The sequence below is a fragment of the Haemorhous mexicanus genome, chromosome 22 (genome assembly GCF_027477595.1).
Source record: "Haemorhous mexicanus isolate bHaeMex1 chromosome 22, bHaeMex1.pri, whole genome shotgun sequence".
Taxonomy (NCBI): domain Eukaryota; kingdom Metazoa; phylum Chordata; class Aves; order Passeriformes; family Fringillidae; genus Haemorhous; species Haemorhous mexicanus.
In genome coordinates, this window is record NC_082362.1 from 5,557,496 (window position 1) to 5,580,901 (window position 23,406).

At 58.1% G+C, this 23,406-nt stretch overlaps 1 protein-coding gene across 1 annotated transcript; it reads right to left on the reverse strand.

The window, feature by feature from the left end:
* Positions 1–3,654: 3,654 nt before the first annotated feature.
* On the reverse strand, positions 3,655–23,126 carry SRRM3 (serine/arginine repetitive matrix 3). Its single transcript, XM_059865875.1, has 14 exons — positions 22,903–23,126; positions 19,793–19,894; positions 16,195–16,329; positions 16,004–16,084; positions 15,593–15,622; positions 15,117–15,185; positions 14,786–14,821; positions 14,094–14,144; positions 13,888–13,992; positions 13,165–13,336; positions 7,270–7,598; positions 6,486–6,713; positions 6,104–6,241; positions 3,655–3,975 (listed from the first exon to the last, which is right to left on the reverse strand). Exons 1-14 carry the CDS (start codon positions 23,124–23,126, stop codon positions 3,759–3,761), a joined length of 1,917 nt encoding a protein of 638 aa, XP_059721858.1. The 3' UTR covers positions 3,655–3,758.
* Positions 23,127–23,406: the final 280 nt, after the last annotated feature.

Genomic DNA, 23,406 nt, shown 5'->3' on the forward strand with positions numbered 1-23,406 from the left:
GGGGTTGGGGCGGCCGCACGCAGCCGCAGTGGGTGGGTGTGCGGGAGGGGGCTGGCAGCCTGCAGGGCCCCCCTGCCAAGGAAATGTCCATCCTCCTTTCATCGGGAGAGGCTCGGCCTGCTTGGGAGTGATGGATGGCCCTTGGAGCCGCTCCCGGCCTCTCCCGCCTGCCTGCCCGGAAAACAATCCCCAGGATGCGGCCCCGCGGCAGCGTGAGAAGGGGCTGGGGCAGGGCCAGCGCCTCGGGAATGGCCGGATGAGTCAGTGCAGGAGGCCCTGAGTGGCCTTGCGCTGTGTCACCGCCTGCCAGAAGGTTCCAGAGCCCCCCAGCTCCTGGTCACCCACCAGCCAGAAGGTTCCAGAGCCCCCCAGCCCTCTGGCAGTCCAGTGGCTCCACTGCCCAGCACCGTGGTAGGAAACCCCAGCAACAAGCTGGGCTGCTCCAGTCCCCAGGAATTGGGTCCCCGAGACACTTGTGGGGTTGGTGAGGGTCTTGGGGACCAATGGGACCTGTGGGGGTTGGTGGGGGCTTGCAGGACCTAATGGGAGCCAGTGGGGCCTGGGGGCTGATTGTGATAATGGGGTTAGGGGGGCTGTAGGGGGGCAGAGGGACTGGAGGGGACTTGGGGGGGTTGGAAGGAGATCCTCTCATCCAAGTCTCTCCACACCCCTGGCACCCAGGAAGGGATTCCCATCTGGGGTCAGAGCCCAGGCTCCCATGCTGGGGAAGGGCTGTTTTCCAGCCCAGCAAGCCAGGCAGCTCTGGGACCCCATCACCCGGGCCCAGCTCCCCTCTGGCCCCAGATCTGCCCTGGAGAAGATGGGAGGTGGGCAGCAGCTGAGCCCTGACACACTCAGTGCACAAATTACTGCCCCCCAGGAGTGTGGGGGATGCAGCAGCAGGGAATTTGGGGGTGATAATGGGGTTAGGGGGGCTCTAGGGGGGTAGAGGGACTGGAGGGAGCTGGGGGGGGCTGAGTGATGTGGGGCTGGGGGCTGTGGCAGGCTCGGGGGGTTGAACCAGGGGAAGATGGGGCTCTGCAGAGGGGAGGGAGTGGGAGGGATGCAGGGAAACGAGAGGGATGTGGGAGGGAGGGGAGAGATGCAGGCAGGGATGCAAGGAGGGATGCAGGGAAATGGAGGGGAGGCAGGGAAGGATGCAGAGGAAGATGCAGGGAGGGATGCTGGGAGGGAGGGGAGGGGTCAGAGGAGGGATGCAGCAAGGAATGGAAGCTTGGCAGGTGGGAATGCAGGAAGGGCTGCAGGGAAATGGGAGGGATGGGAGGGATACGGGCAGGAACGCAGGGAGGAGCAGGGAAGGATGGGAGGGATCGGGAGAGGGATGCGGGAGGTATGGAATGGATGGGAGAGTTGCAGGCAAATGGGAGGGATGCAGGGATGTGGGAGAGAGAGGAGGGATTCAGGCAGAGATGCAGGTGAGGATGCAGGGAGGGATGCAGGCAGGACAGATGGGGGCTGGCAGGCAAATGGGAGTGACGCAGGGAAGGATGCAGGGAGCCAGGAGGACGGCAAGGAGCCAGGGAGGATGCAGAGGGTCCCCCACAGACGCAGCAGGATCCTCGGAGGGATCAGACACAAAACTCCCAGTGCTGCTCCACATGGAGCCAGAGGGAAGAGCAGGATGGACCCGCAGGGAGCCGGACGGAAGCAGCAGGATAACCCTGCCGCGGTCCTGGCAGGAAGAAACCTCTCAGTGCCCAGCAGAGTAATTTACAATATATACTGTATATTTATTATAATTGCACCAGCTCACGGCATCTACAGCTGTACTCACAACCCAGAGAGAGAGCGCACGCGCGACAGGAAAATACTGAAGTATTTCTACAGAGTATTTGTTCCAGTTGGCTCCCTCCCGGCAGGAGACAGAGACTGTAAAAGAGGAAGACTGGAATTTTTCCCTGATGTGCTGGCTGCTCCGCGGCGCCGCTGCAGTCGGGGCTCGGGTCTTTGGGAGCCGCGGCCCCGCGGGGGCTGCAGGGCTGGGGCTGCAGGGAAATCCCCCGCTGCTGGCTCGGGTTTGGGTGTTCTCAGGGGATTCCCCCGGATCCCAGCAGGGTGGGGGCTCCAGCGGCCACTCTGAGCTCCCCGTGGGGCGATGGGGGGACGGGGGCTGTGGGGCAGCAGCTGGAATTGCTGGGATGGTTTTTGGAGCGTGTGGCTTGGAGTTTGTGGGGATGCTGGGGGATCTCATGTCCTCCATCTCCCCAGGCTCCAGGAGAGCAGATCCCTTTGTCTCTTCCTCCCCTGCCACGGTCACATCCAGAGGTGCCACCCTGCCCGGGGCTGGCACATGGGGACAAGCTGCACCATGGAGTGCCACCAGTGTGTCCCCTCCTTACCTGTCCACCCCATTACTAACACCTCTGCTTGCTCAGGTGTCTTTGCTAGCAGCTGGCTGGGACACCCAGGGGCTGGCACCCACCACTGCCCAGCTCCTGGGATTTTTCTCCAAGGGCTGGCGAATCCTCAGCCTCTGGCTGAGCCTGGACATGCCAGGCTTGGGAGCTGACCCTGAAGTGCCCTTTCGCTCCCATCTCTGTCCTCTCGGGTCCTCTGGTTCATCAGGCCACAGCTAACGAGGCTGAGCTGGACTCCGGAGGATCCTCCCAACCCCGGCTGGCTGGAAACCAGCACCAGAGCCTGGCTTTGCATCCAGGGGCAGCAGGTTAATCCGGGCAGCTGCTCTCCCACCCAGGGAGGCTCATCCCCATTGTCCTGCTCCAGCCAGCCGGAAAACGCAGGGCCACCGGCATTAAACACCAACCCCCCGGGGCCGCGACTGTCCTCAGCGCCTGGGGGCTTTTTTTTTTTTGGGAAATCAGCAAAATCCTGCAAAAGCCGGGCGGCGGGCCAAGCCCGGGACCCTCCTGCCTCTCTCTTCCCATAATTCAGTTAAAAAAGCAGCCACTTTTCCCCAGAGCAGGAGGGAACAGGGGGCTGCGAGCCCAGAGGTGGGACAGGCCATGCCAACACCAGAGGGTGGCTGGATGCACCCCCTGCCCAGCCCCAGGCCCTGCAGCTCCCTCCTCCCGGGCGTGTCCCCCAGACTGGGTGGGTGGGTGGGTGCCAGGGCCGGCTCCTGAGCTGGGACAAGCAGCATTTTTCCCTGGATCTCCTCGCTTGGGAAGAGAATTACAGGTGCTGCCGGCTTTGTTCGTCCACGGCTTGGCATGTGCTCAGGTCTGGGGGGACCCCAAAATGTTTTGCAGAGCCCCTGTCCCCCATGACACTTTGGGGACAAATTCGCTGGGGGAAACAGGGCCTTGCTCACCTCTGGTTGGCATCACACCCTCCAGCTGAGCCTGCCCACCCCCCTGCCCACTTCCCCGGGATGCTCTTGTGCTAAAAAACAGTCAAACAAAACCAAAAAAAAGCACAGGGGGACCCCAGGAGTGTCCCCAGCCACCCCCCAAGGTCTCTGCAGAGGATTTGTTCCCTTGCTCTGTGCTCACCCACCCCACCCCGCCCCACCCCGGCACTCGCAGAAATAAGAAGAGATCCTCCCCTTCCCCATCCCGACCCCAAAACACCCCGGAGCAGGGGGAACCACCCCCTCCCAGGGCGTTCCAAGGACCCATCTGAGTTCCCGTCCGTGCTCTCCCCCGCTGCCAGGTCCGTCCCTAGCATCCCCCGGCTCCTTTCCACCTCCCCGGTGGTCCCGTCCCTTCTGGGGGCGCAGGTGGCACGGAGGGGGCAGAGCTGGGCTGTCGGGGGCTGCGGCCGGCTGCCGGCGGGGCTCAGAAGCCGGCGCTCTCCGAGCTGCTGCGGCTGTTGTAGCTGGGGCTGCGGCTGGGGCTGCGGGAGCGGCTGGGGGGGCTGCGAGTCCGGCTGCGGCTGCGGCTGGAGCTGTAGCTGTCGTAGCTGCGGCTGCGGCTCCGGCTGTACGAGTAGGTGCTCAGCGAGCTGGAGGACGAGGGGCTGGGCCGGTAGTAGGGGATGGGACGCTTGCGGGCGCTGCAAATGGAAAAAGGAAGCTGAGTCAGGCCCCCCGCCGCCGCTCGGAGAAGGGGGTCCGGCGCTGGACCCCCGGCACGGCCAAGCATTGAGCCAAGGCAGCCAAGCATCCCAGCGGCCGGGCTCAGACCCGCTGCGGGGTGTCAGGATGCGGCCACCCGGCATCACCTCCCCTTCCATCCATCCATCCCTCTCCTCCTCCCCTGCCCCCTCCCCCGGGGTGTTAGTCCTGGATTAGGCAGCGTCGAGGGCAGAAAGTGAGCAGGTTAATGTGGCTTTTGTGTTTCCCAGACACCAAAGATTGAAAGCTGCTGTAAAAGAGACGTTTGGGATTAGCGGGAGGCGAGCTGCAGCCCGCTGGCGCCTGAGGATGAGGAGGGACACGGGAGGCACGGGGACAGTGAGGTGGGGGGACACAGGGGGCAGCGACATCGGGAGTCGGCCCCTTGTCCCTTCTCCCAGCCTGGTGTTAGTGGGACCAGAGAGTGGCTGGGTGCTGAGGGCATCCTAAGGTGTGAGGAGACACAGAGGGGTCCAGGAGGAAGAGGAAGAGGAGGAGGAGGAAGGGGGAAGGTTACCCTGGGAGCCAGGCTGGCGGCGATGCTCTCCGGGAGGGACCTTGGGATGAAATGGAAAAGGAGAAGTTGGCATCACTGAGGTAGGACCACATGGTGAAGGGTTTGATGGGAACTGGGGATGGGGCAGGTGGGCAAAGAAAAGCCCTAGGGCTTCTGGCTGGGCTATGGGGCAGGCAAGGGAGGCTGGGGGTGTTTCCCTGGCTGCCCCCTCCCCACAGCATCCTCTACACCTCACAGAAATGGCTCTGCTCCTCCTGAACCCTGAGCAGAGCAGGGTCTGCCACCCCCATCCCCCCAGGGATGGTGATGGGATGAGGTGAACAGTCCCCATGGGGACCATGGGCTGTGTTCTCCAGCCAAGCCCTGCCACCTCTCTGGGGACATCCTGGGAAAACCTGGATGGAGCAGGAGGGATGGAAAACCAGACAGTGGTACTTGGGCTGTTCCCAGCCCATTATTTTTCCAGGGCATCCATCAGGGAGAACTGTGGGGAGCTCTAACCCGTGGGCTCTGCAGTGTTCCTCCTGTCCTCTCTCCTGACAACTCCAGTCCTGCCCAGGCAAAACAAAATCCCTCCCACAGGGAGGCAGATTTCTGAAAATCCAGCCCCCCCCCACCCCGATCACCCAGCTGATAATGGGAGAGACAAATAGGTCAGGAAGGAGGTAATCTGGGCTGGGCACGGCCCCGCCGCCTGTGCTGCATCTTAACGAGGTGCTACATATGCACACAGTGTTTTGTCTGGCGCGAAATATTGCCTGTCTTACAGCTCAGGATCCTGAGGCAATAGGATCCCAAGGAGGAGAAAGCAGCTTTTGGAGGGCAGGAGAGACGTGACTGCGGACGTGAGCACTGCTGGAATATGCACAGCGGATTAAAATTAATTCCTGTTTTCATGCCTCGAAATAGGAAGAGATCAGAAGGTCACAGTATTGGAGGCAGTCTGGTTACCCATCTGTCTGGGCCAGCTGATTCACCCAGTCATCCTCAGAGCTATCTGTGCATCCATCTCTGCTGTTGTCCATCTGTATGTCCATCCATCCATGTGTCCATCCATCCGTCCGTCCATCCATCCATCCATCCATCCCTCCATCCCTCCATCCATCATCCATCCATCCATCCATCCACCATCCATCCATCCATCCATCCATCCATCATCCATCCATCCATCATCCATCCATCCCTCCATCCCTCCATCCATCATCCATCCATCCATCCATCCATCATCCATCATCCATCCATCCATCCATCCATCCATCCCTCCATCCATCATCCATCCATCCATCCATCCATCATCCATCATCCATCCATCCATCCATCCATCCATCCATCCATCCATCCATCCCTCCATCCCTCCATCCATCCATCCATCCATCCATCCATCCATCCATCCATCCATCCATCCATCTGCCCACCCACACACCCTTTGGGGTCAGCTGGCAGCAGAGTCCAGCCCCAGGCCTGTCAGCGGGGCAGTGGCCGTGGCCGTGGCCGTGGCCGTGACCATGGCAGTGGCCGTGGCAGAGCCTTTGCCCCACGCCAGGACACACCTGGTGATCCTCCTGGGCTCCATGAAGCTGGGGGAATCGCGTCTCCTCTTCCTGATGGGGGAGTAGCTCCTGGAGCGGCGCCGGGGGCGGGCGGGATCGGGATCACCGTGACGTGTTCGGGGCTCGTTGTCCTTCTCTCTGCAGCCCGGGGAGGAGGAGGAGGACGGTCAGGGAATGGGCTGGGGTCCCGTGTGGGACGCGGGGACACCCTGTGGCAGCAGTCACTGCCCGGATGACACTCCCACCTGGGGCTGGCGTTTCCAACAATAACGTGCGGCCCCTCCCCGAGTCCCAGGGCAGCCGGGACCGCCCTGAGCCGCGATGCCCTCTGAGCCCACTGGCACCCGCCGTGTCCCCTTGCCCCTGTCCCCTCAGGCCTGACCTGCTGGCTGGCTTTTTCGGCGAGGGCGAGCGGGAGCGGCTGCGTCCTGCTCTCTTCTCCCGGGAGCGGGAGCGGGACTTGGAGAGGGAGCCGCTGGAGCTCCAGGAGCTGCTGCGCTGGCCCGGGCTGGGGGACGGGCTCTTCCTCCGCTCCGAGGCGTGCCGGGAGTGCTTGGCTGACGACTCCGAGCTGCTGTTGGGCCGGCCCCGGTGGTGCCGCTCCTTCACCCTGTGAAGGCAGACGCCAGCACGGCCTCGCACCCTTCCTGGCTGGCAGGGTGTCCCCACAACAGCCAGGGACCCCAGGCTCCCATAAGGAACACGTACATGACACCAGTTTTTGATTGGGCTACATCCCTGACTGTAAAGCACGGGGTTTTCATTTGCTTGGCATCCCGCATCCTGTGGGATGCTGTAATCCCCTGCTGCCGTCCAGGCACTGCCCTTCGCAGTGGGATAATCGTTTGCAGGGATGACCCTTCCCACAGTGCTACCATTGACCCACTGTGGCTCTTCCCTATCCCCATCCCTATCCCATATCACCATCCCCGGGTCTGTCCCCATCTCATTCCCATCGCCAACTCGTCCTCATTGCCATTCCCATTCCTGTCCCTTTCCCATCCTTATTCCCACTCCCACCCCTTGAGCATCCCAACCCAGCCCCGCTCCCCAGGGCTTTGCCTGGATGGATTTAAGGTGCCCGCAGGGAGCTGCACCCCAAACATCCGAGCCCAGCTCCCATATTCCCGCAGGACAACAGGAGCCCATGCCGGGCTCTCCCTTACTTCTTGCCGTGCGCGCCGTGGTTCCTGTCGGGGCCGGCGGGCGGGTGGTAGGGGTGGGAGCCGGCCGAGCCCTCCGAGTCGCTGCTGGAGCCGGCGGGGCTGAGCTGCGGCGGCGGCGGCTCCCGGGGGGCCGAGGGCCGCCCCTTGCTCTGGCCGCGGTGTCGGGACGGCGGCGAGGCACTGCGGGAGCGATGCCGGTGGCCGTGCTTGGCCCGCTCCGGCGTGGGCGACCGGGGGCTGCGGGCACCGTGTCGGCCCCCCCGGGTGCGGGGGGACGGCGGCTCCGTCCTGCCGTGAGCCCGCGGAGAGGGGGACGCCGAGGCCGGCCTCTGGCAAGGGGGGAAAGAGAGAGAGAGAAGGAGGGAGAGGAGGAAGGGAGGAAGGAGACAAGAAAGAAGGAGAAAGGGGATTTTAACGGGGGGCGCCGGGCAGGGGGCGCAGATCACAACGTCAATGCACATCGCATAAGGCAGGCTACACAGACGCTACTCTGCACCTTCCTCTCGCCCTCAACAACGTGGGTCATGCAAACCTCCGCATGCAAAACGCCAAAAAAATATAATTCAACTTAAATCGTAATAAAAACCCAAAGGAAGGGGTGGGATGGGAGGAAAATAAATAAATCCAAGAAAGCCCCAAGTCGTCGGGGAGGGAAAGCTTGAAGGGAAAGAAACAAACCCCCCCCGCCCAAAATACACCTGGAGAGGGGATAAAGCAAACCCTGGTGCCCGCCCACCCCGACCAAGAAAGGGGAAGGGAAAAGGGGGATAAAACCCAAACGAAGGAAGGAAAATGGGGAAAAAAAAAAAGGAAAATATGACAGAAGGGAAGGTGGGGCAGTGGGGGAGAGTAAATCAGACTGAGCCGAGGGGAAAGGGTCGAACCAAAGAGGGCTGGAGGTGATGGGGTCTGCTCACACAGAGGCATGCACATATATAGAGATATATGTTCTGATACGTGTAGTTTTTATCGATAGTACGGCTTTTGGCTTAAAACAAATCCAGAAACGAGGAAAAAAACGGCACAGAGCGACAATGGAGGGCAAGGCAGGGGAGGGGGCCGGGGGGACGAGAAGGCATAAAAGAAACCAACAAAAAAGAAAGAAGAAAAACCATCCAAATCAAATCAATTTAAAAAAAATAATTAAAAAATAAATAAAAAACAAAGCAAAACTTCACAAATGTCCTCGTTACTGAGATAAACGAATGTCTCTGAGCTCTTCCTGGGACACGCATTGAGCTGTTAGCTGTGACTCTGCAGGGAACTGCTAAGTCCTCATCAGCACTCAACACAGACTTTGCTTTCTGCTTCCTTTTTTTTTTTTATTTTTTCCATTATATGTTTTTTTTTTTTTTTAAGTCCCTCTTGGTTAACATCCACTTACCAAAAAAGTGGCATTTCCTCCTTTAGTAGGTAAGGTATGAAGAGAAGGGAAAAGCGGGGCAATATAAGTGCATCATTAGATTCACAAAAATGCAAGAGAGAAAGAAAGAGCGAGAGAAGGAGGAGAGACAGAGACAGAGCCAGAGAGAGGAGAAATAAAACAAACCAACTCGCTTCTCCTACGGGGAGGGGAAACCTTGGGCCACCACCGTAGCCAAGCCCTGAGCACTGAGACCTCAAGGGATTTTGCCCAGCCCTGAGGCTCCCAAATATCTCAGCTCCTCTGAGCCACAAACGCTGCCTGGGTGTTCCCCCCATCTTTGTAAACACCACGAGACCAAAAAGATGGGTGGGAACAGCTCCTGTAACACCAGTCCTGCAAACCCCAGCTCAGGGGGCTTTGGGGTCTCCTTCCCCCCAGCCACAGCCCAGTGCCAGGTCCCTGAGAATCCCTGGGAGGGTGAATCCTGCACAGGGCATCGCTGAGTCCAGCCAAGGGGATCAAAAGGGGTTCAGGGATATTGGGGTGGTGCCAGGATTGTGCCACCATGCCCAGGGCTGGTGACCCCAGTTCCTCACCATCCCATTGCCCCAAATACACCAATGAATGGTCAGTGAATCCTTGAGGCTGAGGTTCTCTCCACCCATCCCACTGTGTTCTCAAAGCCACTTTTCTCCCCCCCAAAAAGAAGGGGGCAGGGTGAAGGGCTGGGATTCTGGGGACCACCATGAAGATGCTACAAAAGGGACATGAAGCTTCCATGTCCCTGAGCATCCCAGACTGCTCCACACCCCACCACCTCCTTGTCCCCATGGAAAAACCAATCCCCCCAGCCACAGAGCAGCAAGCTGAAGCTAAAATGGGGGGATTTGGGGGGTTTTATTAAAAACCAGTTGCTGTTGCAATGGCTGCAGCAAGGGGGATGTTGGCAGTGACAATCAGCCCTGCCCAGCTGCCCTGCCAGTACTGGAGGACCTGGATCTGCTCCAGGGGGATCAGCAGCCCCAGAAAGGGGGATCAGGGGAGCCCATGCCCAGCCCCACATCCCAGGAGAGGACATTAAAGCAGAGAAGATGATGAAGAAGAAGAAGAGGACGATGAAGAGATAAAGAGAGGGGGTTCCTCTCTACCAGGGTGACATTTTGGCACTGGCTGGCCATGCCATGGGCTCAGGCTGTGGGATGCAGGGCTCCCACTCAAACCCTGGAGTCTCCTGCCCTGGCGTGCAGGAAGGCAGCAAAGGTCAAAGCATCTCCAATAAACCCAAACTGCCAAAGACTCAGCCTAGGAGTGAAAACACACGCTGGGCACTTGTGGGGATGGGACAGCCAGGACAGGGATGCTGTCACCTGCCCCTCACAGACTGGGATGTCCTGGACCTGCCTCTCTCCACACAGAAAGATTTACACCTTTCCCTACTGCAGCCTCCCTCAGTATTTTCCCTGAACTGGGTTTTTACCCCCTGAAGAGGGGCTAAACCCACACATCTTCCCAGATTTCTCATTTCTTACCCCATCCATCCACCCCAAAACCCCCTGTGCCCACTTCTACCCGTGGCTACTGCCCCTATTTCTCCCTAAATATCTTCACCTTCATTACCCGGCCACTAATGGGGGATTGAAAGGGAACAGCCGTGCTCGGCCCCTGAATGGAAACGAACACAAATTCAGAGGGCTGAAAGACACAGAAATGCATTCTACCGACAGCACGAGGAGACGGGGAAGAGAAAAGGGGGGAAGAAAGAAAAAAATATTACGTGGACAGGGCAAAAAATAAAAAATTAAAATAAAAGAACGTAAGAGAAGAGCATGGCTTTGCAGCTAACTGGGGAAAACCATACAAATAAAAAAAATTTATATATAGCCACCAAAAAGAGACAAAATGAGAGACAGAGAAGGGAAGTGAGAAAGAAAGAGAAAGAAAGTCAGAAAGAAAGAGAAAATAACATTAAATCAAGCTACGGTGCTTTTCAACAGGCTCATCTGCAGAAGTGAACGTGCAGAGGTGGACAAAATACCTACCTTTGGAATTGGCAGTGACAGGAATGCAATAATAAAAAAAGAAAACAATAATCTCCACATTTGGAGGGCAGAATGGGAAAAAGACAAGGACTCTTTAGTACGGCGATCCAGACCCCTCGGCTAATCCCGTTTGCTTTGCTTAGAATTTTTAAAATTATTTTTTAAATTGGTCTCTTTAGCTTCTAATTTTTATTCTCTTTCCTAAAAAATTTTAGTTTGCTTGTTTGTTTGGTTTTTTGATTGGAAGGCTGCGGCCGGCCGCCGAGCGGGGGGCCCGCGGGGGAGGTGGCTGGCTGGTGTCTGTAACCCGATCAGGCTGCGGTTCAGTCTTTAAAAGTCACTCTATAACATGGCAAAGTCCCGGATCACATGCAGGGAAGGCGATGGATGGAGGTGGGACACGGCGAGGGATGTCGGCTTGTGTTGGCCCAAAGAAAACCGGAGAAAGAGAGGGGCTGGAGGGTGCGTGTGGGCGAGGAGGAGGAGGAGAGACCCAGGAGGAAGGCTGGGAAGGCAGTAGGGATGGATGGAGACAGGACTGGGTATTTAAAAGGGAAGGCAACGCCGCGCAGCGCCCCGGGGCACCCCTGGCTCCCGGCGGCTCTGGGGGTGCTGGGGTGGGCAGGGCTCACTCGGCTGAGCCCGGAGCCTTTGGGGGGTCTGCGGGAGGTGGGGAGGGGGCTGGGGACTCATCCTGGCGGGATAGCCCCGCACCCAGCGGCCTCATCCTGCAGCCGGGCAGGAAAAGCTCGCCACGGCAGCGGGATCCAGCCGAGGACAGAGGGCAGTTGCCAATTTGAGGAGGAAAAGGGCAATTCGCTCTTTTGCAGTGTAGTGCTGCTGGGTTCTCTTCCCTTTTAAATTCCTTGTTCAAAATAGAGAAAATGGAAATACAATGTTCAGCGGCCGTAAATATTTAGAAAACACATCGGGTTTTTGGTTTTGTTTTGTTGTTTTTTTTCTTCTCCACATTAACACACACAAAAGCAAAAAATTCTAGAACAACACGACGACGACGGGGTGGGGGGGAAATAAAAATAAGAGAAATATATATCGTTTGCATTTCTGTACATCACAAGGGAAAAGAAAATAAATCATGAGAAAGGAAACTAAAACAAGGGGGTGGGAAAAAAAGCACGTTTCATTGCCCTTCCCTCCCCCTCGTCCCTGCTTCTGCTGAGCAAGAAATGGAAGTGTATATTACCGTTTGGGTTTTTTTCAAATGGGAGGCTAAAGAAAAACACAGATGGGATTAAAAAGAAAAAAAAATAAAAAATAGAAACCAGAGAGAGAAAGAAAGAGAGAGAAAGAGAGAAAGTTGTTGGAGAAAAGTCCCGCTGGTGCCGGGGAGCCAAGGGAGCTCGACGGCCTGGGCGATGCTGGGGTGGGCAGGGAGAGCGGGGCCAGCCGGGCGCCCGGGGGCGGCGCCTCGGCACCCGAACCGCCCCACGCCCCCGCCGGAACCACAGGAAAGAAGAAAGCAGAGAGGTGCCCCGAGAGGTGGGCAGGGTGCTGGGTGCTGCTGGGGGGTGCTGGGCTAGGGAGGGCGAAGGGGACGTGGATGTGGGGTCGGGAGTTCCCGGCCCCGTTTGCCGGGGTGCCCCTGGCCCTGCAGGTGTTGGGGTGTCAGCGTTGGGTGCTGCCAGCCCAGGACCTCACCTGTGGGAATAAAGTTCTCTGGGGCAAGCAGGGACCTGTGGGGGCTCCATTAGTGGAGTCCTGCAGCGTCCTGCTTTCATTCAGCCCTGCCTCCAGCTCCCCTTAGCCAAAGCAGGCTCCTCACTAGCCCAGCACTGCTCAAACTGGGGCTGGCCCCCTGGGCCTACTGGGTTAGGGCTTTGCCCCACTCAGCAAGGGAGAAGCCCCCAAGGTTTCACCAAGATTTTCACCTCGGGACGCTGAGGCAGAGCTGGGGATGCTCAGCTCTGATGTCACCTGCCATGGGGACCTCAAGGTCCTAAAATCTGAGCATCCAGCATCAAATCCCCTCCAAACCCTAACTTGGCCAGAATGGGCGTTGGAGTCCTGAGCACTGGTGCTGGCCCTTGGCACTAGGGAGAGTTGGGGTTCGTGGGCAAACAAGAATTTTCCTGCTTTGGCCATTTCTTGGCTGTCTGGGATCAGTCTCAGGGAGGTGCGGAGCCCGGTCGTGACCCTGGCGGGTGACGCTGGCCTGCCAAGCCATCATCCCGGGGCAGGGGTGACATCTGCAGGGCAACGTGTGGTTTTGGGAGATGGATGACCTGTTGGCTGCCCTGATCCCTGCCTCAGGGTGATGGGCTGGCTCCCCCAGGGAGATCGTGCACCCAGCGCGGGGTCTGTGAGTGCTGGGAGGGCGCAACCTGCACCCCACATCTCTCCCGTGTGCTCCACTTGGGCAGGGCGGGGAGCCGAGCGAGTCGGGAAGGAGGGGAGAGGAGAGCAGAGGGGCAGTCCTGTGGAGGGAGGAGGGGAGGGAAGCGAAGAGTGATCCAAGAAAAGCCTACGTACATCCGAGGGCTCCGGGAGCGGGGCGCCGTGGCTGTGGCGGCCGTTCTGGGCGCTGCCCTTGTGCCCGTTCTGGTGCGGCGAGGCCGAGCGCTGGGGCGAGGGCGAGGACGGGCTGCGGCTGGAGCGGGCGCTGCTGCCCTTGGGGCCATCCTGCCGGCGCTTGGGGCTCACCCTGAGGAGTACCGCACCGTCAGCTGCCGGCACCCCCGCCCCGAGCCCGGCCCCGCCCTTGGCCCGGCTCCGGCAGAGCCGCCGGCTTGAGCCCAGGCTTTGCCGAAGCCAGAAATGGGGTGAGAACTGGTGTTTTGTGCTTTCTTTAGCTAAAAATTGAAACCCCGTCTGGGGACCATGTTCCCAAACCTTCCAGAGATGTTGCAGCACCATCCCACTCCCCTCTATAGCTGTCTCAGGGATGTCTCTGCCACCTGCCTTTACCCTCCATCACCTGAGGTCTTCACCCCTGGGACACCTCTGCCACCTGCCTCTGCCCTCCATCCTCCAAGGTCCCCATCTCTGGGACATCTCTGCCTCCCACCTCCCTGCCCTCCATCCCCCAGGGCACCCATCCCTGGGACCCCTCTGTCACCCACTTTCTGCCCTCTACCACATAAGGGTGTCCATCCCAAGGACATCTCTGTCCCTGCCCTCTCCCCCATAGGGTCCCATTGCGGAGGCTGGGGCTGGGTGTGGTGGTGGGGACGGGGGTCCCGGGCTGTCCCTTACCTGCCCGGGGATTTAGAGCCGCTGTCGTCGGACGAGAGCGAGGCGCTGTGGGAGCTGCAGGAGCTGCGGCGGTGCGAGCGCCAGGCCGGGGACTCGCTGCGGGACCTGCGGAGAGGGCGGCCGGGGGCCGAGAGACAGGCTGAGCGTCTGCGGGGGACACGCAGGGACACAGAGAGCCCCGCTGCCCCCGCCAGCCCGGCCCTCACCTCTTGCGCTCTTTGTTTTTCTCTTTCCGTTTGTTCTTGGGGCTTCGGGACCTGCGGGAAGAGCCGAAAGCTGCAGACGTGGGAGCGGGGGCAGCACCTGGGGGTGGCTTTCCCAGCCCCCCAGAGACACCGCGGCTGCGGGAGGAGCGAGGGGAAGGACCTGCCTGGTCTGGAGTTGGGCTCCACTGAGGTTCAAAGTATGGTGGGGATCCCAGATGGATTTGGGGGGACTGTGGGGTCAGGTGCAGGTTGGTGAGACCAGGTAGGAGAAAAGACGGGGACTGGCTCTGCTCAGCATCCTCAGGGCTCGGGCCCATTGTCACCCTCCCACTTGTTTTGCCCTGCACCCTCTCTGGCACCCTTTGTGTGTTTTTCACTCCTTTCACCCTAAAACAGCAGTGTTGGCAGAGAGCATCTGCAGAGCAGGGAAACAGTCAAGGTTTGCCCTGGCCATGGCTGCCTGGGATCCCCCTTCCTCCCCTGGAGGACATCTGGGGCCATGTGGGACCCCACAGTCAGCCAGAGTGGCCTTGTGCCACATCCAAGGGCAGAGGACACACAGCAGCATCCAGCTATGGGGTGAGGAGGCTCATTACAATGGGCAGAGGGGAGGGGACAGCAGGTGGGCAGCACACAGGGGGTCCCTGGCAGCTGGTGGCAGTGGGGTGGCTCCTGGTAGCTGTCACTCTTACCTATGTCTTCTCTTTTTTCGTGACCCCGACTCAGACCTAAGGGATAAAGAGGAGGCAGAGATGAAGGAGACACACTGATCTGGCCAGAGGGGAGCAAAGGCTGGGCAGTTTCCAGGGATGAGGAGAAGCACAGGGGGAGGCCCTGAGGTGGGCTGCTGGATGGGGCAGGTGACAATGGCTGTGAGGAGATGATGGCCCCATGAAAATCATCAGAGTCCATCCCTACCCACTTCTAAATCCCACCCCAGCCCAAGGACCTGAGCAGCCCCAACAAGTCCCTCTGTCCCCAACCACCCCTGCTGTCCCCAGCCTGCTGTCGTGTTCATCCTACCTGTCACGTCTGTGTTTCTTTCCAGTCTTCTTTTTCTTTTCCTTGCGGATGGGCGAGGAGCTGTCACAGCTAGAGGGGAAGTGGGTGCCCTTGAACAGGGAGCAAGGAACTCCCCAGCCTCTTCCCCCTGGCCCAGGGGGGCCTGCTCCCACCCCCCCCAGCCACATTGCTTCTCCTGGACCACCCCATGGGATGCATGAACATCACGTGGCAGTTATTTCCTGGGGGATTTGGGCTGGAGGACAGAAAGGGACTTTTGGCAGAAGGACTCTGGCTGCCTTCAATTCTGGAATGCCCAAACCCTGTTGTGTCTCATTGCCACCTCGTGGGCTTTACAGCCTCCAGCAGGAGACAAGGTGGCCAATTCCCAGGGGGATTTCAGAGGGGGACAGTGGGTGGCAGAGGTTAGTCTGTGCCCAGTGGCCTTGCAAGCCCAGAGGGGACCCCACAGCCCACTCAGCCCAGTGGTCACTCACCTGCGCTCTGAGCCGGGTTTCCTCTTTTTGCTGCCATGGGAAAGGCAGAGAAGAAAGAGACATTAGGGACAGCATCCTGCCCAGGCAGCAGTGCTAAGTGGTGAGGTTTTGGGCAGAAGGACCCTTCACAGAGCCATATCCTGTCTGGTGCTGTGCCCTGTGGCAGTGAGCTCCTTCCCCACATGGACCAGGCAAGGTCCCACCAGTGCATGCAGTAGGTGTGTGCACACACATGTGTGTTGCAGTATCAGTACATGCAGATGTGTTGCATCTCTTAAGGGTGCACATTCAGGGATGTACTGCCCCCAAAAGTGGGGTGACTTGCCCCTCCAGAGCCTGGCAAAAGGCTGAGCTGGGGGGTGAGCTGCCCTCCAGAGAGAGGGGACAGCACAGGGACAGCCAGGGACTCACCGGCTCCGGCGGTGACCTGATTTCTTCTTTTTTTTCTTCTTGGGTGGAGGAGAGGTGGAGCTGCTCGAGCGTCTTTTCAACCTGTGGGAGACAGCAGACAAGGTTGGGAAAAGAAGAAGGGACAGGCCCCTGGCCTCTGTGTCCCTGGATGGGGACTCTGTGCACAGCAGGTCCCCAAAACCCACGCAGACCTGTACTCGCGGTGGCCGCTGTCCTCGCGGTAGCACTCGGCCGAGCAGTCGCACTGCAGCAGGCAGCCCTCTCCATAGTCAGGGTACTCCACCTCGTACTCCTCCCCATCTGCCCCGTGGTGGTTTTCTATCACACTGCCAAAGGAGGAAGAGCAAGATTAATTAGGGGATCCCCATTCCCTGTTTCCCACCAAAGCAGCTGGAGCAGCCCCAATGCAGCTACAGGGCTTGGGGGACATTGCCTCTGCCGCAGCATCCCCAGGGGACCTTGGTCATGTCCCTTGATGGCCACACACAACAAAGTCCCAGGGTGGAGGTCTGCTCAGGGTATTCCTGTGGCTCCAATCCCTGCAGAGATCCCCCCCAGGCTGGCACAGGGACACTGTGAGACTCAGGCCACCATCTCCCCACAGGGCCCAGCCCCAGCCTCATTTGAGCCCCTTTTGGTTTTGCTCAAGAGATGGGGCTGAGCAGGAGGCTGGGTCAGCCCAGGTGGGTTGCAGGGCTAGATGAGGGTGAGAGGAGCTGGCAGAAGAGCAGCAGTGGAAATTTAGGTGGGAACTGCCCAGGATGATCTGGGCTTTGAGGCCAGCACCCCACAGTGCCACCAGCTCAGCACTGGAGCTTCAGGCAGGTAATGGTCAATGTCCCTCCTAGGACCAGGTGAAGAAGGGGTGGGAGGACATCATGCCTAGAGCCATCAGGGTCTCTCTCTCTCTCTCCTGAGTGACTTCATCAGCATTAATTTTTCCCACTGCCATGGAAACTGGCATGAGGTTGCCATTGACTACCGGGGCTGTGGGCAGGGCTTGGTAGAGGCCTGGCAGCTGGACTAGGACAGTCTCAGGAGTCCCTGCCCGACCTCTTCCTGATGCCCCCACCTCCCTGGGCTGGCTCTGCCATCACCCCCAGGAACAAAACCCACAGGGAGCCTCTCATTTGCTCTTGAGGGATCTAGGACATCTCACCCATGGAGGGACAAGGACATCCAGGTGCTCTAGAAGGAAACTTAAGAGATGGGGATAGGTGTGGAGGGTGCCCAGCACTACAGCAGACCAGGTGTTTGCTTCCCAAGGAAGATTTGCCCTCAGAAATCTGATGTGGACTCCTCTGCCCTTCCCAACCTGGAGGTGAGCAGTCAGTGATGCTGGTGGAGAAGTGCAACCCCACAGTATCAGTCCCTTGGCAGCCTGGTTATTGCCTGAGAAAAGGGAAGCTCCCAGTCCCAGACTGCAGATCTGACAGTGGCACGTGTTGGCATCCGTGGCCACAGGCAGGCCATGGGCTGTTTAACCTAATTAGAAATGTCCTGGACCGAAACTACGCACGAGGCACCCTCCCCTAACCACAGATGATTGCTCAAGCAGGACTTGGGCTCCCTTCTGTGCCACAACCATGGCTGACTGGGTCCTCTCCACATGACTCCTGCTTTGGCTATGTCCCAAAGGTAGAATCAGCCTTTCAACCACCCATCCAACCGTGGGAAGGGGGAGAAAAGAGGCAAAGAGAGAAGGGAACAGGGTTAATTCTCTGTGTGTGTCTCTGCTCTGTGAGCAGGCAGTGCTCCACGCCAGAGCCTGCTGCCAGCATCTCACCCATTAGCTGTGCTCAGCAGCTCAAGACCAGCCTTGTGCTGTTCCAATTATCCCTCCCTGCCCAGCACACGCTTGCCTTTGTCTGCAATCCCACCAGCCTGTCCATCAAACCCTTCTCCTTGGGGACCGGGCTGTACCGAGCTGTGCACACAGAGACGGGAGCTGGGAGAGCACAAAGAGCAAAGCCAGGGACTCAGGTGGTCACAGCTCTGCTCGATGCCTCCCTTTTCCCTGGGGAGTTATGCAGATGATGCTGAGCCCTCACATTGCTCTGAAACAGGACCAGCTGGTTCAGACTCACAGTCCCAGCAGCCAAGGACCGTGCGGTAAAAGCCCAGAGTGGTGCTGGAGCAGAACCAGCCCACGAGATGTTCTGCTGAGCACTCTCCCAGCCACCACAAGGGCTGAGGCTCTTTATTTAAAGCTTATTTAACCCCCTTGTCCAGCCTCTTCATGCAGCAGAGACCTTTGGCACGTAGGATATCCTCCAGCAGCTCAGATCCCTGCTGCTCGAGGAGCCAACGCCTTTGGACCCAGCTCCTACCAGCCTCCTCTCGCACCTCTGGCTTTGCTCTCCTCCCAGCAATCCTTTGCTGTGAGACTGCTCCTTCCAGCTCAGCACTATTATTTATAGCCCTGGGGCTAATCTTTAATGATTACCCTTCGTTTTGCAAAACCAAGCCTGTAAAGGTGACAGCCAGGGCTGCCTGGGTAACTTTCAGGCACCTTTGGCTTCCCCATGTGCTCGTTACAGTGCTGGCCCTAACGAGCCTGCCAGGAAGATGCCCTGGAGATGACTCCTGCCCCCACCAGCAAAGGCCACTTGTTAACACCTCAGGCATGATACTCAGTGACCTGGGCAGGTTGGTTTCCCCCATGCCTTGTTTTTTCCTGCCTGGAGGAGGAGGAGGATCATGAATGTTTCACACTGTCCCAAGCCCATGAGCCCATCCAGGCAGGGCAGTCCCTGGGTCTCACCCTGCCTGGCATGCTAGCAGAGTGGTATGAGGGAGGCTCTCCCTGCTGCCATGGCTTCCCTGCCTCCCCCCTCGCCCTGATTTCCTGACCCTAATGAAGCATTAATATTCAGTGAACCTGAAGCATCTATTCCTGTCCCAAGTGACCTGGTTTCCAGGCTGATGGATGGTGCACGCCGGGCCAGCCATGCTGCCTGGGCCATTAAGCATTGCACTGATAAATCATCATCAAGCTGGGGTGGACCTTGGTGAGGCAGAGAATAGTCCAGTGCAGGACAGGAGCAGCAACTGGCATGTCCCCAGCAGGAGCTGGGTTGCTTTGGACATCAAACTTGAGCCCTAAGCCTGCTTCTAGGGCAGATGCAGCCCCCCAGGACCAGGCACTGTGAGGAGTGACGAGAAGCAGAGGAACAGTATGGGATTTCCTTGGAGGAGCTTCTTCCATGGAGTCCCTGCCCCTGGCTGGTGGAGTGAGCCAAGCATTGAGACCTTCTGCACTTGGGTTTCATCCTCTGGGACAGAAGCATTGCAATGCTGGCCTCTGCACCGCACCAAGATGTCTCCAAATGACCAGTGCAGGATGACCTTTAACCTCTGCAGAGGTAGGACACTGCCTTGGAGAGGCAAATCCTGCCTCCAGCTGACTGAACAGCCAACCAACCAACCAACCAACCATCATATCAACCAACAAACCATCAAATCAACCAATCAACCACCAGACATCAAATAACCAAATCAGCCAACCAGCTATCAAATCAAACAAGCGTTGACTCAAAGCCAACACCCATCCATCCATCCATCCATCCATCCATCCATCCATCCATCCATCCATCCATCCATCCATCCATCCATCCATCCATCCATCCATCTCTTGATACCCTCTCCATGTCCATCCAGCTATCCAGTCATGCCTAGATATACCCTCATCCACCCACCCACCTGCCCATTGATGCTCAGAGGCAATCAGGGACGTGTCTCTCTGGGATGAGACACACAGATGGACCAACTGGAAGCTGCCTGACTTACATTTGGCGCCCGTGCTGGTCCTCCCTGGTGAGCACACCCTCCTTCTCCATCAGCATTTGCCGAAAGGTCCCCACTTTCTGTCGGATCTCCTCTTCAGAGTACCTGGATGGGCAAAGATGTGGTCAGGGCTGTGGTTGGAGCATGGGCTCCCCATGGACCTGCTGAGGAACTCTGTACCTTTGGAAGCGACACATGGCCCAAGGGACCAATCAAAATGGGAGGTGGCATGGTGATAGTCATCAGGGCCTGGAGGACAGCAGGATCTCTGCTCGGTCCCCTGCCACCACTATCTATGTTCCTCTCTCTTGCCTGCTTCTCCCAGCAGCACTTGGCCGAGGGAGGGACACCAAGAAGGGGGAAAAGAAAAGGATGACTATGAAGCTGCCATTCCCTGTGACTGCCACAGGCTTTGGGAAAAGTGCCCACCAAACCCTCTTGGCAGTGCCACCACTGCAGCAAGTGATTCTGGGGTTCCCTCCCAGCATCTCTGTCCCATCACAAGCTCCCCCTGCTCGTCCCCTGATGCTCTGGGGCTCTGAAAGCTGTGCCAGCTCTGCACTACCGCTGAGCTGACTCAGGCGCCGCAGGGTTATTAACGAGAGACACTAATCACTGTGTCCTGGCATCTGAGAACAGCCACTGCAAACCACGGCACTCCTGCCGTCCCCGAGGTGTCCCTGCGAAGGGACAGGTGACAGCCCTGGCCGGGGGGTCCTGTGCCACATCCCGTGGCTGCACAAGGGCACCTGAGCATCCTCCTCAACCAAAAACATCCCAACAGAGGGATGTAGTGGAGAGACCCACGACGGTCTTGGCATCATCCCAGGGGAGAGGGTGAAGGGAGAGGGACCTCATGTCACCACCACACTGCCACCCTGGGAGGGAAGGGGTCAGGCTCTGTGTGTGTCCCTGTCCTCAGCCACAGACTCTAGAGGGGCTGCTCAAGGCCCACCCTTTCCATCACACCCCACCAGCATCACTGCCACAAGCCAGAAAACTGGATGCCAGAGCCAGGCCTAGCCCTGCAGTCCCCAAGGCTGGCACTTCACACAGCCCGTGCTGGGGACAGTGATGCCCCTTCCAGTGCTCTGAGTACCCTGGGTGAAGAAGGGCATGCATGAAGAAGGGCACCACCCTCCCCTCCAGCAGTGTCCATGAAGGGGAACAGCAAGGAGAGGGGAATTAATATTTACGAACTCATTTGCACTGAAAGGCTCTCATTAACTCCCCAGCCACACTCCACACAGAAGGAAGGCTCATAACAGGGTATGGAGGCAGCCCCCAAAACCAGGGTAGCACCCTCAAATGCTGTTCTGCTCCATTCCCTCGATGGCAGTGCACCCAGCTGGGCAGAGTGGCCACCCCACAAGGATGGAGCTGACAGCCCTGGCCATCCCATGGACACCAGCCAGCCCACAGCAGCAGGAAGATGTCTGCCCAAGATCAGCGTTTGCTGCAGCATATTAAGAACATGGCCAGTGCTCTTGGAGAGAGGACATGAGGCCAAACAGGGGGTGACAGATGGGCCACTGCGGCTGGCCCATTAGCAAATCTGTGGGGGGAGGCCAAGGGGAGGAACTCCCCACCACCTCCAGGGATGGAGGCAGGAGCATCACCAGCCCTTTCCCTCCTGCATTCCCCTGGTGCTGCTTATAACCCTGTAGGAGGGGGTTTGCTTTTGCATTCAACATATAGAATGGATTTTGGAAAGAAAGAAAATTTGCTGACACTTCTTTTCTGGACAGGGAATCCAGCCTGCAGGCAGGGAATAACAGTGCAGGCAGCCTGGAGCGAGCTACAGCACAGGCAGGAGGAGCCATCCCCCTTTAAGGAAACAAGGGAGTGTTTAAATCCCTGCAGAATCCCCTCTGCTGACACTCACATCCATCCTGGAGCTCTGCCCTCATCAACAACTCCCCCAAGGCCATGGCCAGGAGGCTGCCCCCGGTCCAGACAGAAACCTCAAGGGTGCAAATCCCTTCTCATGGAACCCCCCTGGAAAGCCCCTGTGTGAAGGGGAAGAGCAGGCAGAGGATTAAGCAGGTTGACCAAGATTATTACTGTAATTATATTATCATTTCGGCGTATCGCCATCATCAGTGTTATTAATAGCCTTAATAACAGCAAAGCAATTATAGCAATAACAACAATCCTGGTTGCAGTGTTGCTATTACCCATTGCAGTAATGCTACTACCAGTAGTAAGATCCCTACTAGGGCTCGGGAACCCGACAGGAGGCTCTGGGCTCCCCAAAGCGCCAGGTCAGCCTTATTTATTTCCATAATGACAAATTAGGCACAATCATTATTCCAGTCTGTGTGAGACAATTTAATTCTAGGTCACGCTTGCACTCTTAATGAAAGCCTTGGCGAAGCCTTCCCTCAATCCATTTTCCTTCTCCCCAGCTGATACCAGTCCCCGTCTACCCAAGTGTGCCGAAGAATTTGCTCCATCCATCAGGTTTTAGAGAGCTGTCAGAGGGATCAGGATGTTTGGCTGCTGCCAGAGACAGCACAGCCATGCCCAGCAGGGATGGGGGTCTCCTTTCTGGCCCCCCAGTCCCTTCTGCCCACCCAGGAAGGGATGTTTCTCAGCACCTTGGGTTTTTCCCTATCCCTTTGTTTCCCAAGGGGAGAGCAAAGGCTGGGGAGCAGCTTGCAGTGCCTGGCCATGGCATTGGCAGGATGGGGACAGGGGGTCCTATTGCCCCAAAAACTGGGGAGAGAAAGGAAAACAGGGCAAAGTGAAGCCCCAAACCAGCCTCTCCTGTGACTAAACTCCAGCTTTCCTCTGGGATCTCACATCCCAGGCATGTGGAGCACAGGATAGGTGGCACTGATGACTTGCACATTCATGAGCAACTTCACTCCTCTTTCCTGCTTCAGCTTTCCCAGCAGGACAAGCTGGGAGCCCAAACTTCTAAGCAGGGCCAGTGGATGAACTCCTAGGCAATTCCCACCACAGACCAACCCACCAGAGCTGTTTGATTCACCCAAAAGTGGATTTACTTCCAAATGGTGACACTTGCCATATCAAGGTATTTCTTAAAGGGGGAGAACAAGGCACAAACAGGTCAAAAGAATCCCATCCCAGATGTTCCCACCACTCACCCCTGCTCCTCCATCATCTCCTGCAGCTCCATGCACTTCAGCTCCACCCGCCGCTTGCGCTCATGGTCCAGGATTTCCCGGTGAGCCTTCTTCACCATGCTGGGCTCCACCAGCCGCACCTCCTCCTCGCCCTTGTGCCACGTTCCTGAGGCACCGGGCTGGGGGAAGCCGTTGGAGGCTTCCTGGGGCGAAGGCACATCAGCCCCATTGTTGTAGAGAGCCATGATTGCCTGGGAGGGAGAGAAAGAGTCAGGGTCAGTGCCTGCTCTGCTTCCCCTCTCACCCCGTGACAGTGAGGGGACCCTGCAAGGACCTGAGGGTAAAATCGGTCTTGAAAGCAGGTTGATAAGGACAGTGACTAGATGTCCCTGCACCTTGCTTCAAAAGCAAGGCTGGGGCTGCTTCTGTCACCATGACAAGAGGGCTGGCTCCAGGGAAAGAGAGGAGGGTGCTCTGCTCCAGCCTTGTACTGGAAAAACCTGGCCAAGGGTGGGTCTGTGGGGC